Below are 16520 nucleotides of genomic sequence, written 5' to 3'. Positions count from 1 at the left end.
GAATTTTCTGGCACCCAGTGACACACAAACTTAGTGGTTGATACAGCCGTAGGAAGAGTGCCTGATGTACATTTCGCCTGGCTTGGCTTTCTCAAAGGCCTCTGAGGACACACAGGAGGACTACAAGAGCTGAGAGTACACTAACAGAAGTGCCTTTTGTATACCTCATAAGTTGAGGTTGAACCAGGTGAGAGCGGATTTTTCCCACTGCTATATTATAAGTAAATGATCTGAACGTATTACACGAAGTGTGCCCCTGGGCGCTTGTCTTGTCTCATACTCTTTCATATATATATATATATATATATATATATATATATATATATATATATATATATATATATATACACACCCAAATATATATAACTTTTGAGCCCTTCACAGTTAAATACATTGAAACATGCAATATAATTTGTATTCATTTTTAGTATGGTTGTATTTGTTTTGAATAGCACTACTTCAAACTCCTGTGTTCTTCACATATAATTTTTTTTCATATATATATATATATATATATATATATATATATATATATATATATATATTTATATAGATATATATAGATTCAATGTATATATTCATATAGATATATAGATCTAAACAGTGTGAATAAATATATACAGTATGTATATATATATATATATATATATATATATATATATATATATGTATATATATATATATATGTATATATATATATATATATATATATATATATATATATACTGTATATGGATATTTATAAAAAAAAAAAAAATCACACACACACATATATATATATATATATATATATATATATATATATATATATATATGTATATATATACATATATATACTTTATGGAATATAAAATATATATAAAAGAAAATTTTCTTCTATGTAAAGACATAGGAGTAAAAAATATTCCTAATGCAACTTCAGCTTTAGCGTAGTTGGTCTAGCGCACAAGAGCGATAACTAATATTTTTTTTTAATGCTCCCCACTTGTAATCTGACCCTTATTGGGATAGATATTATTGTATTATTTTACCACTACGTTTCTCATTGTCTTTGCAGAAGGTGAAATATCTCCACACCCATCTGGGGGCCAGAGTCAATGTGGAAGTGGAAACTGCTCCAGCCATAGACTTAAGTGAGATCTTGTCTGAGATTCGAGACCAATATGAAGAGCTGATGGAGAGCAACAAAACAGAGGCTGAAAACTGGTTTATTGCAAAGGTGCTCTGATTTTATTTATTTTTTCTATTATTTGCAGCAAAGTTGTTCCTTCCCATTTATGCAATACAAAGATACATTAACTGTATTACACTGGAAGTGGATTTGCTGTGTTTATAGATCCTCTTTATGACTTCTTGCTATTACCAGCTGTCATGAGATGCAGGACACAGCATAGAAGGTACAACGCTATTTTATTGTAGTATACAGTTTGAACAAAACATCTAACTTAGTAACTGCGACATAGACAATAATGGCTATAAGCCATGCCTCCATCTGGTGACATAACCTCCCACTCTCATCACATCTTCCCCTTTCTTAAAGGACAAAGCATCCATTTTTTTGTTTAGAGTACATCAAATAACAAGGTATACAAGAATCATACAAATAGTTTTGTTTAGTGTATAACAAATAACAAGTTAAAGAGAATATATATATATATATATATATATATATATATATATATATATATATATATATATATATAAAACAAAATATATATAACAAGAAATACAATCCTGACTTAAACATCGGCGGGGTAGACTACCCTAGTCCACAGTGACCATGGGATTATTCTGCCCATTCTTCTGGTCATGGCTCTATCTAGTGCTAATCCCGATATCGGACTGGAAGTTTCACCACTCTTCCACTTGACATCATTTACATGAACTGTCCTCTGATACAGAAAAAGGTGATTGAGAATCTGCTGGAAGAAAAGAAGTATACATGCTGTGATCTTGCTGAGGGGAAGGCACCCCTCTTAAAAAAGGGGATCCCACCGGCAGTGGCTCTGAGGCATCCATTCCAAAACTCTCAGGTACTGGCTGAAGATGTCTTCTATTTCAACGTGTGACTGTCCCTCCATCAGTAAGGACTACATAAGACCTTGGTTCTGGAGAGTGTTCAATTACCATAGCAGGCGTCTTTTATTTCGTCTCATCATCCAGTTTAACTCTGACACTTTGCCCCACATTCTGCTCCTGCAATGGCCTCACAGAGTGTTTTCTGTCATAGAAGAATTGATAACCCCTTTTAGCCTCTTCATCCCTCCTAAGGACCTCATCCCGAGGAACAGAGATAGTCGATTAGAAGACACCCACAGAGGGTAAAGTGGTGCAAATCTGATGTCCTAGCATCAGCTGTGCCAGGCTAAACCCCGTGGCTTGGATGGGAGTCACCCTATAGACAAAGAGAGCTAGGTATGGCTCAGATTGCTTCAAAATTAACTTTGTTGTTTGAACTGCCCTTTCAGTCATTTCATTGGCCTGCAGGTAATGTGGACTTGATGTAGAATGGACAATATCATATTCACTGCTGAAAGAACTGAACTCCATGGAAGCAAACTGCATTCCGTTATCACTCACTAACTCCATTGGTATGCCCCACCGGGCGAATAAGCTCTTGAAATGAATGATAATGGCTTGACTGGTGATCTCATTCAAGGGTGCAATCTCCAAATACCTGGAATATTAGTCAATCACGACTAGGTACTTTCTCCAATGCGGTTTACACAAATCAGCAGCTATTTTCTGCCATGGGCCTGCAGGCAGCGGAGTAGAAATCAAGGGCTCCCTTCTCTGAATAGGCTGGCGTTCCCGGCAAAAGGCACATTTTGACACGTGGCTTGCAATGTCGGAACTGATCCCAGGCCACCATACTGCCATAGCTGCCCTTTCTCTGAACTTTCTAATGCCCAAGTGGCCATCATGAATCCTGCTTAACATCTCCTGCCACATGCTAACAGGAATAATGATGCAGTCCTGGAACAGCACCAACCCATCCAGCTCCGTGAGCTGCGACCTCTCTGACTGTTAAGAACTTAAAGAATTCCAGGTTTCCAGGCTCTTGGGCCAACCTTCTTTTATGTACTTAATAACTTCTTGAAGTTCTGTATCTAAACGTGTCTCATTTCTTATTTGCTCTAGCTTCCCTGACAAAATAGATTTGGATGCCAGAACTGAATGCTCATACACTTTCACATCTGATTCCGTTGAAGATTCTTCAGCAGCAGCCAGCGGGAGCCTGGAAAGTGTATCTGCCAGTACCAGTTGTTTCCCCGGCACATACACTGCCTGAACATTGAACCTGAGCAGCCTCATCAGAAGTCTCTGACCGTTTAGGGTTGTTTTGTCAATATCATAAGAGTTGATTAGAGGGACTAGCGGTTTATAGTCAGTCTCCAGACATAATTTCTCTAAAGTGACGCTGAAAGCGCTCACAGACCCAAACTGCATCCAGGTCCTCTTTTTCAATGTTGGCGTATTTCAACTCAGCATCTGTCAGTGTACGGGAACAGTAGGACGATGGGCTGTATTTTGTTCTCATTCAGCTGCAGGAGGGCGGCCCCTAGCCCATAACAGCTCGCATCAGCACTAACCACATTCTTTTTAGAAGGATTGTAGAACCCTAACACTGGCGCAGACCTAAGCAAGGACTTGACCTGTACAAAAGCTTCCTCTTGTGAAGGACCCCAGACCTAGGCAGCATCTTTTTTCAACAACTCTGTGATAAGGTGTAGTAGTGTGAATAAATCTGGAAGGAACCTGCCCACATAATTCACATGGCCCAAAATTTGTCTCAGCTCATGTACATCAGAAGGACTTTTCATCTGTTCAATAGCAAAGATTTTATCAGGGTCCGACTTGATGCCATCTCCATTGATGATATTCCCAAAGTAACATAACTCAGATTTTCCAAAATGGCATTTCTCCTTATTTAATTTCAGCCCGGACTCTCTAATGGTCTGCAGCACACAGCTCAATCGCTGGTCATGTTCTTCCAATGTAGAGCCATACACTAAAATGTTGTCAATGACGACTGCCATGCCCTTGTGGTCCCTTAGGAGCAAACTCATCTCTCTTTGAAAGATTTCAGGAGCAGAGGATATCCTGAATGGGAGTCTGCAGAAACAAAACTGGCCTACCGGTGTAATGAAGGTAGTCAGTTTGCGGCACTGTGGATCTAGAGGTATCTGCCAGAATACGCTGAAAGCATCCAATGTAGATAAGAACTTCGCCACAGCCAGTTTCGGAGCTATGTCTTCAAGCGTCATCAGCACATTTCTCTCTTTCATCACCGCCTCATTCAACCTTTTCAAGTCTACGCAGATGCGTACTTTCCCGTTTTTCTTCACAACAGGCACAATGGGGGCACACCAGTCAGTTGCTTCAACAACCTCTTCAATAACTTCCATATTGTTCATACACAAGTTCCTTCTCCACTTGAGGCATGAGCGGGAATGGAATTCTACGAGGAGTTGTAATGCTATATGGGACTGCATCAATTTTAAGTGATATACGGACTGGGTTGCAATTCAGTAGGCCCAATTCACCAAACATGTCTTCCAAAAACTCATTCACTCTGGCGACAAGGCCCAAACCACAGGCTGCTTTCCTGCTCAATTGGTTGTTAACACACTGACCTCTAATTACATGTACCCACAGGGTGAATTTCCTCTGCTTGTACTCACAGCTGGCAAGACATTTCCCTGCACAATCGATGCGGCCACCAGGACTATAAACCTTTCTTGTAACTTTCGCCAGCTGAGGCTGTCGAGGCAGTTTTATGAATGCTGCAAGGGACATAACAGTGATGTCTGTTCCTGTGTCAATCTTGAAGGCAACCTTGGCTCCCATTACAGTAAGGGTAACCAATCTTCGTCTGAACCAGAATGTTCAACAACAGACCCTACAAAGGACACTTCTTGACCCTCCTGGTCACTATCCACCTGCATCTCCTTAATGGATTCAGTTTTACACGCCACTTCAAAATGACCCATTCGGTTATACTTTCTACATCTTTTACCTTTAGCGGGGGCATACAACATTCTCATCATGGGTACGGTTACACCGTATGGAGCAAGCCGACTGCGCCCATCTGCTTCTGGGCCTATCTGTTGCCCTTGGTCTACCACTCACACTGTGCCTTTCAACTGCAGCTCTCCTGAACTGCTGCACTTTATCCACAATACTCTCAGACCTCAGATCAGCACTTTGCTTTTTCACCAGTTCACTTTGGCGGGCCATCCTAATAGCCCCATCTAATGTTAATTCAGCCTCCAACTGTAGCTTCAGTGAGGCCTCAGCATCTGCAATTCCAATAACTAATCTGTCTCTGATTTGCTCTTCTTTAGCAACACCAAACTTACAAAATTCAGCTAGTTCATACAGGCTGAGCACAAATGACTCCACAGATTCTCCCACAAGCTGAGCACGTTTGTGAAAACAAGCTCTCTCATGAATCACATTTCTTTTGGGCACAAAGTGAGCACTGAGTTTGTTCATGACTATTTCAAAGTCAAATTCTTCCCCTTCTTGGAAAGTAAAGTAATTGAACACTGGCTCCACATCTTTCCCCATAGAGTATAAAAGAGAATTAACTGGTACTTCACCACTCTCCTTGTTCAGCTTGGAAGCAATCCTGAAGCTTTGAAATCATGTGGGCCAAGCTGCAGGCTGAGAGAAATCAAATGGCTCAGGTGGGTTAAACTTCGACATTGTCATTACTCAGGAAACAGAAGCACAGGCAAGTGCTTCTGACACCATGTCATGAGATGCAGGACACAGTATAGAAGATACAACGCTATTTTATTGCAGAGCATAGAAGTATACAGCTTTCACAATACATCTAACTTAGTAACTGCAACATAGACAATAACGGCTATAAACCACGACCCTCATCCGGTGATGTCACCTCCCACTGTCATCACACCAGCCAAGTAATGAGGGGCAAAAAAAAATGTCCCAAGCATAATAGTGGCAACATTTGCAGCAGAAGAGGGTTTGCTTCCTGTACATGTGAACTGAATATGATCTTTAAAAAGATGACTCTCTGGCATCAAAAATGTACTTGAGTTTGTGCATATGCTTAGATATAAGGAACACATTTTCAAGGGGAGCAATAGCCCATGACTGTCACTATGACACTGGTACATATAGCATATAGAGATGTATCACTACTTGGGGCTCCCACAACAAATTAACTGCTACTTACTTGTCTCAGACTGATACTATTCATAGCCATGATATTGCAAATAGACTATCAAAATCCCCCATCTCCATTACCTATAACTGTATCCACATTGACCACAAGTAAACCTATCTGCACTGTCCTGATGTCCTTTACCATTCTTAACTCTAAATATGAACTCCACCTACCACAAATATCCCTGGTAGCTCATTCAATCCTCTTTCCACAATTAAAACAATCTATGAACATCCTCACCACAAGAAAACCTAAAGGTTTTGTTTGATCCTTCCCAGTGCAGTTAATACTAGAACCTACTTCCTCTTCACCTGAAATTTACCTAATACTGATCTAAAGCCCCACTTTTAATACCACTAACTGCATATTTTCCCACGGAAGATAACCTTAACTGCTGACAAGATCCAATACCCCATAATATAAAAAATGCACCAATTTCAAGCACCTCTTTACTCTAAGTAGACCTCAAATGTCATCCCCATCACAAATACCCCACTAGAAAATGTTAACATTGGTACCCCTTAAAAAACTGAATGCCTTTACATGACATAAATAACCTTCTTCTGACACAATCCTCTTCCCCATTGAAAATAAACCTACAACCCCTAACATCACCTACATTACACCAAAACATCCTTAATGCTCCTTAATACTACCTTTTCTGAAGTGCAATTAAAGATTCTAGAGCTACTTCTGGCCACCAGAAAAATGTCCTCTTCTTGCCAATTATCACAATGTTATGGCTTTTCTAAGGGCTTCCCTCCTCTGTTTTTGTAGAAATTGGTCGTTAATTGTAAACCTGGATGCAAGTTCAATACTGAAAATTCTCCCTTACAACTAATTAAGACCCTGATATCCCTCTTCTCATGGGGAAAAAAATGCTATCTTTAAAAAAAGCACAATTGTCACTAACATTAATTTCCCACTGCTACTCTGTCTTCAGCTTTTTAAGTCTATGTAGCAACAAGTGCTCTACCCCACATTCTGTTAATGATGAGTGTCTCTTGAAAGAAAAAAAATATGATGTAGTTGACACTTGTTAATATTAAGCTAGAAGAGCAGTGTTATAGGTTCACTGTGACCCAAATCACAAAATAGCTATTACTTCTGCAATGCTAGTTCAAATGGCTATTGTCAGTTTTCTCAATAGCAACAAGCACCCAATCTAATACTATAAGCCCTATCTACTAACGGGAGTGCGGACAAGGTTCTCAACTTGAGAACATGTCCCTACGGCTTTGCATCAAGCGGCTTTCTGCAATCAGTCACATGAGAGAAGGGCCTGTCAATCACCTTGAGCGAGTGTGTTTGGGGTTATTTCAAATCCCCACCCCAAAGATAGCGGAGAGTGTAAGAAACAGAATGTGCGAGCCTGCCCCACAAGTGCTCAAGAGCAGCTCACACTGCTTAGTACATTACCTTTTTTCCAATAAATTTAATTTTTTCAACTTATTAATTTAATTTATGTCAATAAACCCAATAAAATAACATTTTCCTTTTTTTTAGACTGAAGAGCTGAAGCGAGAGGAAATGTATGGTTTGGAACATCCTCAGATATTTAAAAGTGAAATTATCAAATTAAATCGCCATATACAGAGTCTGGAGGTTGACCTAAAAAGCCAGCTAAGCACGGTATGAATAAGTTCTTTTTTAACTTTTGCTTTCTCGTTTAAGTGTATCAGAAGGCAATATAAATCTATACTACTACAAATAAACATTCAGTACATAAATCACAGTTAAGGGACATTAAAATTAACATTTTCAATCACTGAAAAATATTTCACTAAGAAAAATAAAACAACATTCTAATATGCATTCATTACTTATTTTTCTTTCATTGTAAAATACTTGTGAGAAACCATGTTTGTTCCACTTTTTCCAGAAAGACTGGATGGTTACTTAAGTATACTGACATATCTCTGACCTAGCTACATACTAAAAAGTTGTTCTTCTTATTTCAAACACCTATAGGACTAGATTACAAGTAGAGCGGAATTGATAGAGCAAAGTAAGTTATGATGCAATTGCTCAAAGCACAATCTGGTAATACAAGTGGTTGTTTAAAACTAGAGCATCATAATGTGGCAAAAACTTTTTCAACACAGCATATACTTTTAATGGATAGTGCTGGGAGCACTATTAGCACACTCCTTGTACTTATATTACAAGTGGTGAGTAAAGTGTTGCAATCAAACCATTATTACCTATAGTATAGCACAGAAATACATAATAAACTCCACCACTTGCGCACCATCAGCTTATCCAACATGAATTGTACTGTATGACCCCCCTCATTATAGGGCAGATTCTATAAAATTCACCAGTCTAGATGTGGTTTTCCACGTCGACAGTCGCAGGGGCAGCCTTCATGGATTTCTATAAAAAAAAACAAATTACGCTCAATGAGTTTTTTGCACATCCAGTGTACGTAAATTATAATTTATGCTGTGCATATTTAATACAATTTATTTCTGTGTAATTTAGATGCAAATTTAACGGTTTTGATAAAATTCAATTTTTGAACAATTTTGTTGCCATTCTTGATGCACCTTAACAATACATTTCTTCCCTGAGTATTTTTGTATGAATGGTTCAATTATGTATTTTGTATGATTTTTAAATTATAAATTTGCACATTTGTAATGTATTCATCTCCTTCTCATACGAAAATGCAGTATATGTCCCATAGCGAGACACCCTGTTTTCAGTGTAAAAAGTGGCTTTAGATAATTCCATCAGGGTAATAGAAGGACTGGTGTGCATTCTTATTGAATCTCACCAGCCCAGAGAGTTTTTAGAATTGGGTCTATGTAAGGGATTTAGTGTACCCGACCTATCTAACATGAAGATGTTAGCACTTACTAGACTATTGATTGCACAATAAAAGATAACGTTGAACTTGAAATATGAATGCAAAAATATAATAATATTATAATATTTTTTATTAAAAAATATTTTGATATACAAATTGTGCCTTCTTTTTTCTACAACAATAATCAAATAACAAAAGTGGCCAATCAAGTAAATAAAAAATATATTGGAAATATATTTTTGATACTTCAGGACTTGACATACTGCAGGATAAAAGATACAGTCACTTGATATCAAATCACTCTATAATAATTAAATGTGGGTCTTTTCCATTTTTAAACTACTCTAACTAAAAAAGGTATGATCTGTATATTTTCTGTTGAGGGCTTTCACATTATAAAGCAACACATAATTTATGATTACAGAAATCATCACTGGAAAACACATTGACCGAGACAAAGACCAGTTATAGTTCTCAGCTTGCAGAGTTGCAGGATCTGATAAACAAAATGGAGGCTAAATTAGCGAAAATACGTTCAGAGCAGGCGCGGCAGAAACAAGAATACAAGATTCTAATGGATGCGACAATGTATCTGGAAAAGGAAATCAGTACATACAGACTTCTTCTTGAAAAACAGGATATCCAGTACGTAAGAGTGGTATGAGTATTAACATAAAAGAGATGGGAAAGAGAAATTCCAATGGCACTAAATACCCAAGTATTTGTATAAATGCAATAATTTCGATTTTTATAGACAAAGGTGCTGTGTATCAAAAATATTATTACTTAACTAGAGGTCCCTGGGCCACATAAAAGGTTGTCTATGAGTCTTGAAGTCTACCACAAAGCTTTGACTTGACTCTTCCTGAATAAAGATCTCATTCCAATAAGTTTGAATTTGAAAACAAAAATATTGTATCATACTTCAAGTATTTTGCTTTAAATCATTTTATTACAAATCCAATCAATGAGAAGAGTTACTGATTAATGGTTTGATGACAATCTTGTATCTCTGTTCATCAGATAACAATTTCTAAGTGTCAGCTTGTATTGTCTGTGTTTTTCTAACAATTTCACAAAATCATTACCTCCCAAAAAAACCACAAAATTGTTATTAGCCTCATTAATCTTGCAATATCTTGACAAATGAAATAGATATGGTCAAAGACAAACACAAATATTCATATCAGGGTTTATAGATGACATCACTGGTTGAAGCACCCTTTAACAGTGTGTAATGATGCTAATAGGTGACTTGTTGTGATCTAAAACTATAGAGATATGCGTGTATGTATCTCTATGTAAATCTGGGCGTTACAGGTAGAGTAGGCATGCATGTTTGTCTCTCTAGGGGAAAATCAGCATTAGGTAGTGCATTGCTGCTCATGAGCTTACCTATGTATATTTTCAACAAAGGATGCCAATAGAAGGAAGCAATTAAGATACCCAAAGTAAATTGGAAAATTGATTTAAATGGTCTGTCTTAATAATTAAAGATACCTTTTGTATTTATTGTCCCTTTAAGTAAGATCGTCCTCATGTTTAACCTTTCAACTCCAGCTCAAAGAAACTGCAACCTTTATAAAATCTATGACTTAAGCAGGTGTCAATGCACAATGAGTCTCATGACCCAGGTTTTAAATTAAAATAAAAATAATATTATGTTGGTAGCCAAAAACCTCAATTGTGACTGTTAATTTTATGGTAATAAAAACTACCATTAATATTTTTGATACGTTTGTGTCTTTTCTAGCATGCTTAAAACTATTTATTTTCTTCTTCTTCAGCATCCCAAGGCCGCCGTTCCCGGGCATGGATGGTTAGTATAAAATAACACAGAACTAGCATTACAATCGCACAAGTAGCTTCATACTAAATGACTTATTTATGTGTAGCTCGTGCCTAGGTAAAGTGTATATTTAAGGGATGACCCCAAAACTGGGGTCAATGTTATAAGCAATAGTAATGACTAGGGCCTGGATGTTTATGACATGTAATGTCTTCTTTTTATTTTCATGAAAAAATATATATTACTTTCCCATCAGATTGTTTTTTTTTATTTGGTAGCATAAATGCATATTTTATTTTGGGTCAAATTGTAGCAAAATTTAAAAAAAATAAAAGAAATTCCAGTCACATCTTCTGAAACTCTCTGCAACCTCAGGCTGTACAAGAAATTGCTAGTGATATATCAAATTGGATTCCCTACTTAGTATCTTTCACCATTAGTGTATTAAAAATTGGGGGCATAGGACAAATACCATAAAACAGTTTTATTTAGCGAGGGAGCATGTTACATTGAAGTAAACGTCACAATCAGCACAGTTTTTAAAAATCTATCCTGTCCACTTGTCTTCACAATGAGTAGGTAGTGGGTGATGTCTGTGTGCTGCAAACAGCTATCATTGTACAAGGATATCCTTATTCAATGTCTCTCCTTGCTCTCTCTCAATTGGTCATTGGGGCATTGGGCCAGACTGCAAGTGGAGGGGTATTTAGTGCTCACTCTTGAGTGCTAATCCCACTGAAAGTAAACTTACAACGTGTGCGTATTACAAGTTGGGAGTAAAAAGTTATTGTGCAAGTGAAACCTGACGCGCTAACTGTAAGACTTCAGATATCGTGACCGCCTTAACTTCATCCCCCCATAGACTTCAAAGGAGAGCGCAACTAACATCTATCACTTTAAAAATAATAAGCACCCTTTTAAGCAAGGAATTGCCTCCTCTAATATCTAGTTTGCACTAGGCTGAAGTAGTAGGATACAAATATTTAGTTGGGGGCTCAATCCTTATACTCCAGTTATTTGTAGTTCATCTGTTACCTGCTTATGTTCAGTCCAACATCTAGCTATGAGTCTATGATGTGAGCTATTTAAATAAAATGCAAACCCCAATAGGAAAGTAAAGTATTCAATAATTACAATGACTTGATACAATCTTGTAATGTTATTTATCAGTGTCTTCAGTAGTTGTAGATAATAATTGACCTTGAATTGTAGATGATGTAACTACATTACATTTTATCTGTGTTATTTTTTTATCTTTCAGGGTGTCAGCAAGGTGTTAAGTTTTTTACAATAACAGAAGAAACTGAGAGAAGGAAAATTTTGGCACCTCGTGGAAACTGTTAAAAGATACAACTATTTTGGAGCAAGATGACGTTTATAACTTCCAGGGTTATCTACCAGAAGAAGGGAAACCTATAAAAAAAGTTCTTTAGAAATATCCATTCTCATCAGTGTTATATGCAATAACTGCTCATATTAAAATCTTAATTCATAAAGGACTTACCAAAGGAATGCGATTAAAATTTGTTTTATTACAAAATAACCTTATTGTATAAAACTTTACTGTAAATAATGAGTTTCATTTTATTGTCTTTCAAAACGATTATTTTAGTAAAACATGTTTCCCTAAATTGAAGGTCTAAGCACCTTAAATGTGTTTTAAATTTAAATGTATTTAAATTACCACTATGCCACTCAGCAAATAGGATTGATATAATGGTACATGTTTAAAGTGATACAATAAAGATTAAATGGAATCTGTCGCAAAGCTATAAAAGTGAGACAGTATTTTATATAATCACCAAGAGAAGACTTGTACTCTGTATTGGGGAAGTGGCTTTTCAAGTCTGTGACGCCTCTAGGAATAATTACATTTAGTGCTGTTATTCTCTTTACTGTAGTATCTAATAAAAAAATAATAAATTAAACTGATTATCATTATGATAAATTATGAAACTATCATTTAAAGAAAATACAATATACCTGGTTGCATTATTAATTTAACCATTACTGGGCATTTTTAAAAGGGAATTACAACCTGTGTACAGTATATTGTATTTTACAATATATCTTTTACATATATTTTATATTTAAAAGTAATGTTTTATTTTTAATTTAGCACTAATGCAAGTATGTTTTTTTGTTCTTCTTAAAATGATATAAATCCAAGAGCAATAATTCATTTTTTATCAGTTCAGTCTCTTTGCTTATAATTTTCTGGCAGTAAACAAATGTGTAGTGCTTCTCTTGTCAGGTATAGACTAACATCAATACACACCTTATAGATGCCTTATAGATACCCATCAAACATGTAGATTTAATATATATTTGTTAACAGTTTGCAGAAAAAAAGCTTCAACCCATACAAATCCTTGTACAAAACCATACAGATGATTGTTCCTTTGGTTCCATGTGATAAGTTTCTATGTTTTGATGCACAAAATCTTCATGAGTGTCTCTAGCTTCCACCTGATCAGAGACATGTTTGCACTAGTTAGAAAATATATGTCAGTGTCACATGAGAGAGGAAAAAAAGGCATGTAGATGCCTAGTAAACTGTTGCCATGGACTAGGGATTTGTGAATAATTTATCACAGTTCCATAATAATGATTAATCCACAATTCTTCACAATATCTGCTACAATTCTACAATTAAACCGCAATGTGTGTGGGATTTAGTTTAGTCACCCTGCTACTATAACTAATGGGGAATCAACTTTAGACATTTAGAAAATGATGTCATAACTATAGCTGTTCTAATGTTTATGGTTAGAAGTGTAAGGGAAGTTGTTATTGTTGTGGATTTATGTGCTTTGTTTTCCACCTAATAAATCTGAGCCTTGTGGACTTCTCAACCATGATTTTTAAAACTTTTAATGATTCAGCATTACCTCTATATTTTAATTTGAGGACGCCTTTGGGGTAAATGAGCTGCAGTCTATATCGTCTCAAGGCTGATGCATTGTCCAAAACAAGGCTGGATGCTAGGGTGGTGAACTTGGGGCTCAATGGGGAAAGAACAAAAAGTAATATTTTGCTTTGAATTATCTTCACATGGAGAAGCAAATGTGTGTTTCAGGTTTTTTTCCATTTGCATAACTTTGTTTACTGGCGTTGCTTTGTATATAATTGTACTGTCCTTCAGTAATAATGATTGAATTACTGATATAACACTTTGTAGTGTACTAAGATATATACTAGCTATGGTCCCAACTCAATTAACCCTAAGCACAACTAAGGGTCTGATGATATAAAGCTCTCTGGTCTGGAAAGATCAGTACTAAGAAGCTTCATCAGTACTAAAGGATCCCTACAAGTATTTTAGAAGGGCAACTTTTAGCTTTAGAGCCGTTTATCTGCCTATACAGGGTTCTAGAAATAAAGGAAAAACACTTACATTACAATATAATGCTATATAAAAAAACTGCATGATTTCTCTTCATGCCAGTTAGTGTTTGGTCATCAATTCCTAAGGGTCAGGTTCTCTAAAGCTGTCTGGTCTGGTCTCATCAGTAATACAAGGACCCTCATGGATTGTATTAATGGCAAATTTTACCTTGGAAACTGTGTATCTCATTAAGAGTTGGTAACTAATATGCTTTATGTAAAATGGGATACGAAACCCACATTTTTTTTGTTTCATGATTCAGATAGAGCATGTGATTTTAAACAACTTTCTAATTTACTTCAATTATAAATTTTTCTTTGTTATCGTGGTATCTTTTGTTAAAAAATCAGGGACATAACCTTCGGAGCCAGCCCATTTCTGGAACACTGTAGGGCAACAGTTTTGCAAGAATGTTATTCCTAAACACATTTGCAATATGCAATATAATAGTATTGGCAAAAATGCTTCTAGTAATGTTATCACTGTTTTAGTGTTGCCATTTTTCTCTGTACGTGCATGTGAAGCAAAGCTAGCCATTCTCAGTGCACCAACATTTTAAGTACTGCAGCTGCTCAGAGCACTAGCAGGGCTTGTATCAGAAATTAACAAATTGAGTCATTACCAGATGGTACAAGCACCTTAGGCTCTCTGATCATGTGCACTGTTTAAAATACTGGTGCATGGTGCATACTTAAATATACTTTAACAACAGCTATAGCTTTTATTAGAAGCATTTTTGCTAATACATGTGTATTACAAAAATGCTTCTATTCAAAATGGAAATGCATCCATGTGGATTCCTATTTTGGCTGGAATGTCCCTTTAATTTGTGTATTAGGAATGGGGAATGTTTTGCAACATTCTAAAAATGAAACAAATTTTAACAAATTTGTTCGTTCGTTTGTAATGGTATTTCTAATGTTGTCTATAAATGTAATATTCAATGCAAATTATGCAATATTGGAATTAGAAAAATTTGAATCAATATATTTGTAATAGTATTTCTAATGCTCTTTTTAAATGTGATATTCTAATTATGCAATATTCTAAATAGAAAATATGAATCAATATATTTTTATCTATTATGTATAAGTTTACTAAATTCTCTACCAGATGAACTATTGAACTTCTGAATAGTATTTGTTAAATCGAATGTTACATTCAGAATTTTGAATGTGGATATTCAATCTAATTATGAAAATTAGAAAACTAAAATAACAATCAAAAACCATAATTAACATTTGATTACCAAATTTTAATGGATTTTCATTCTTATCAACATTCAATTTACCAAAATGAATGTCCATAGGACTATTTGTTCTATCAAGCAAATTGCACTTTCACCACATCGCCCATCCCTACTGTGTATGTGGTTGTATAATATCTAATCTTAATAAATGCAAATTATTAATTATTTGATGTATAATATTTAGTTGGTAATGCTTTTAAAAAATAGAGACAAAATGAAGATGCACTACAATAATAGTGTTTTTTTCTTATCAATAGTTTGATTTATTGTCTATTATTGTGAAACATAATTATTTATCTATAAAATAAATAAAATATATTACTATGTAACTGTGAATATTGTGGTCCTCCAAATAATGTGTTTGATCTCTATGGTATACATATGCAGAAAATCAAATCAAATAAGCTAAAGGAAATATATAGAATAAAGCAAATACATAATTTTGCTTGCAACATCTACATCAATACATTTAGGCCTAGATTACAAGTGGAAAGCACAATATGTTAGCACTATTGTGCATTAACATTGCTTAAAGAATTGCATAATTAACAAGTTCATAATAAAAACACAATGCAATAACACTTTGAATTTAAAATAAGCAAATGTATTTCCCCCCATTTAGCAGCCCCCTGTATCATGTGACAGCTATCAGCCAATCACAGACGTGTATGTATACCCTGTGAACGTGTGCACATGCTCAGTAGGAGATGTTGCCACAGAAAGTGTGTATACAGAAAAAAAAAAAAAACGTGCAAAATTTGATAATAGAAGTAAATTGGAAAGTCTCTTGAAATGGCATGCTCTATCTGAATAATGAAAGTTTTTAATTTTGACTTAAGTGTCCCTTTAAAGGGACATGAAACCCAATTTTTTTCCTTTCATGATTCAGATAGAGCATGTGATTTTAAACAACGTTTCAATTTACTTTTATTTTCTAATTTGTTTTGTTGTCTTGAAAATTATACCTAAGTAGGCACAGTAGCTGCTGATTGGTGGCTGCACTTATATTCCTCATGTTATTGGCTCATCCAGTACATTAACTAGCTCCCAGTAGTGGATTGCTGATTTTTCAACAAAGAATAC

The 16520-nt window shown here is 35.6% G+C and overlaps 1 protein-coding gene across 1 annotated transcript in view; it reads left to right on the top strand.

Annotated features, from left to right (window-relative positions):
- LOC128663379 (neurofilament heavy polypeptide-like) overlaps positions 1 to 9675 on the top strand; it is a gene marked incomplete at its 5' end in the record, with an annotated part of 124915 nt that extends 115240 nt beyond the window's left edge. The window contains 3 exon segments of the mRNA XM_053717687.1: positions 1058 to 1219; positions 7706 to 7831; positions 9436 to 9675. Of these exon segments, the coding sequence (XP_053573662.1) occupies positions 1058 to 1219; positions 7706 to 7831; positions 9436 to 9675 (528 nt within the window).
- Between the last annotated feature and the right edge of the window lie 6845 nt (positions 9676 to 16520).

This window comes from Bombina bombina, chromosome 1, assembly GCF_027579735.1.
Source record: "Bombina bombina isolate aBomBom1 chromosome 1, aBomBom1.pri, whole genome shotgun sequence".
Taxonomy (NCBI): domain Eukaryota; kingdom Metazoa; phylum Chordata; class Amphibia; order Anura; family Bombinatoridae; genus Bombina; species Bombina bombina.
The sequence above is the reverse complement of the archived record's forward strand: the minus strand, read 5'-3'. Positions and strand labels throughout refer to the sequence as shown.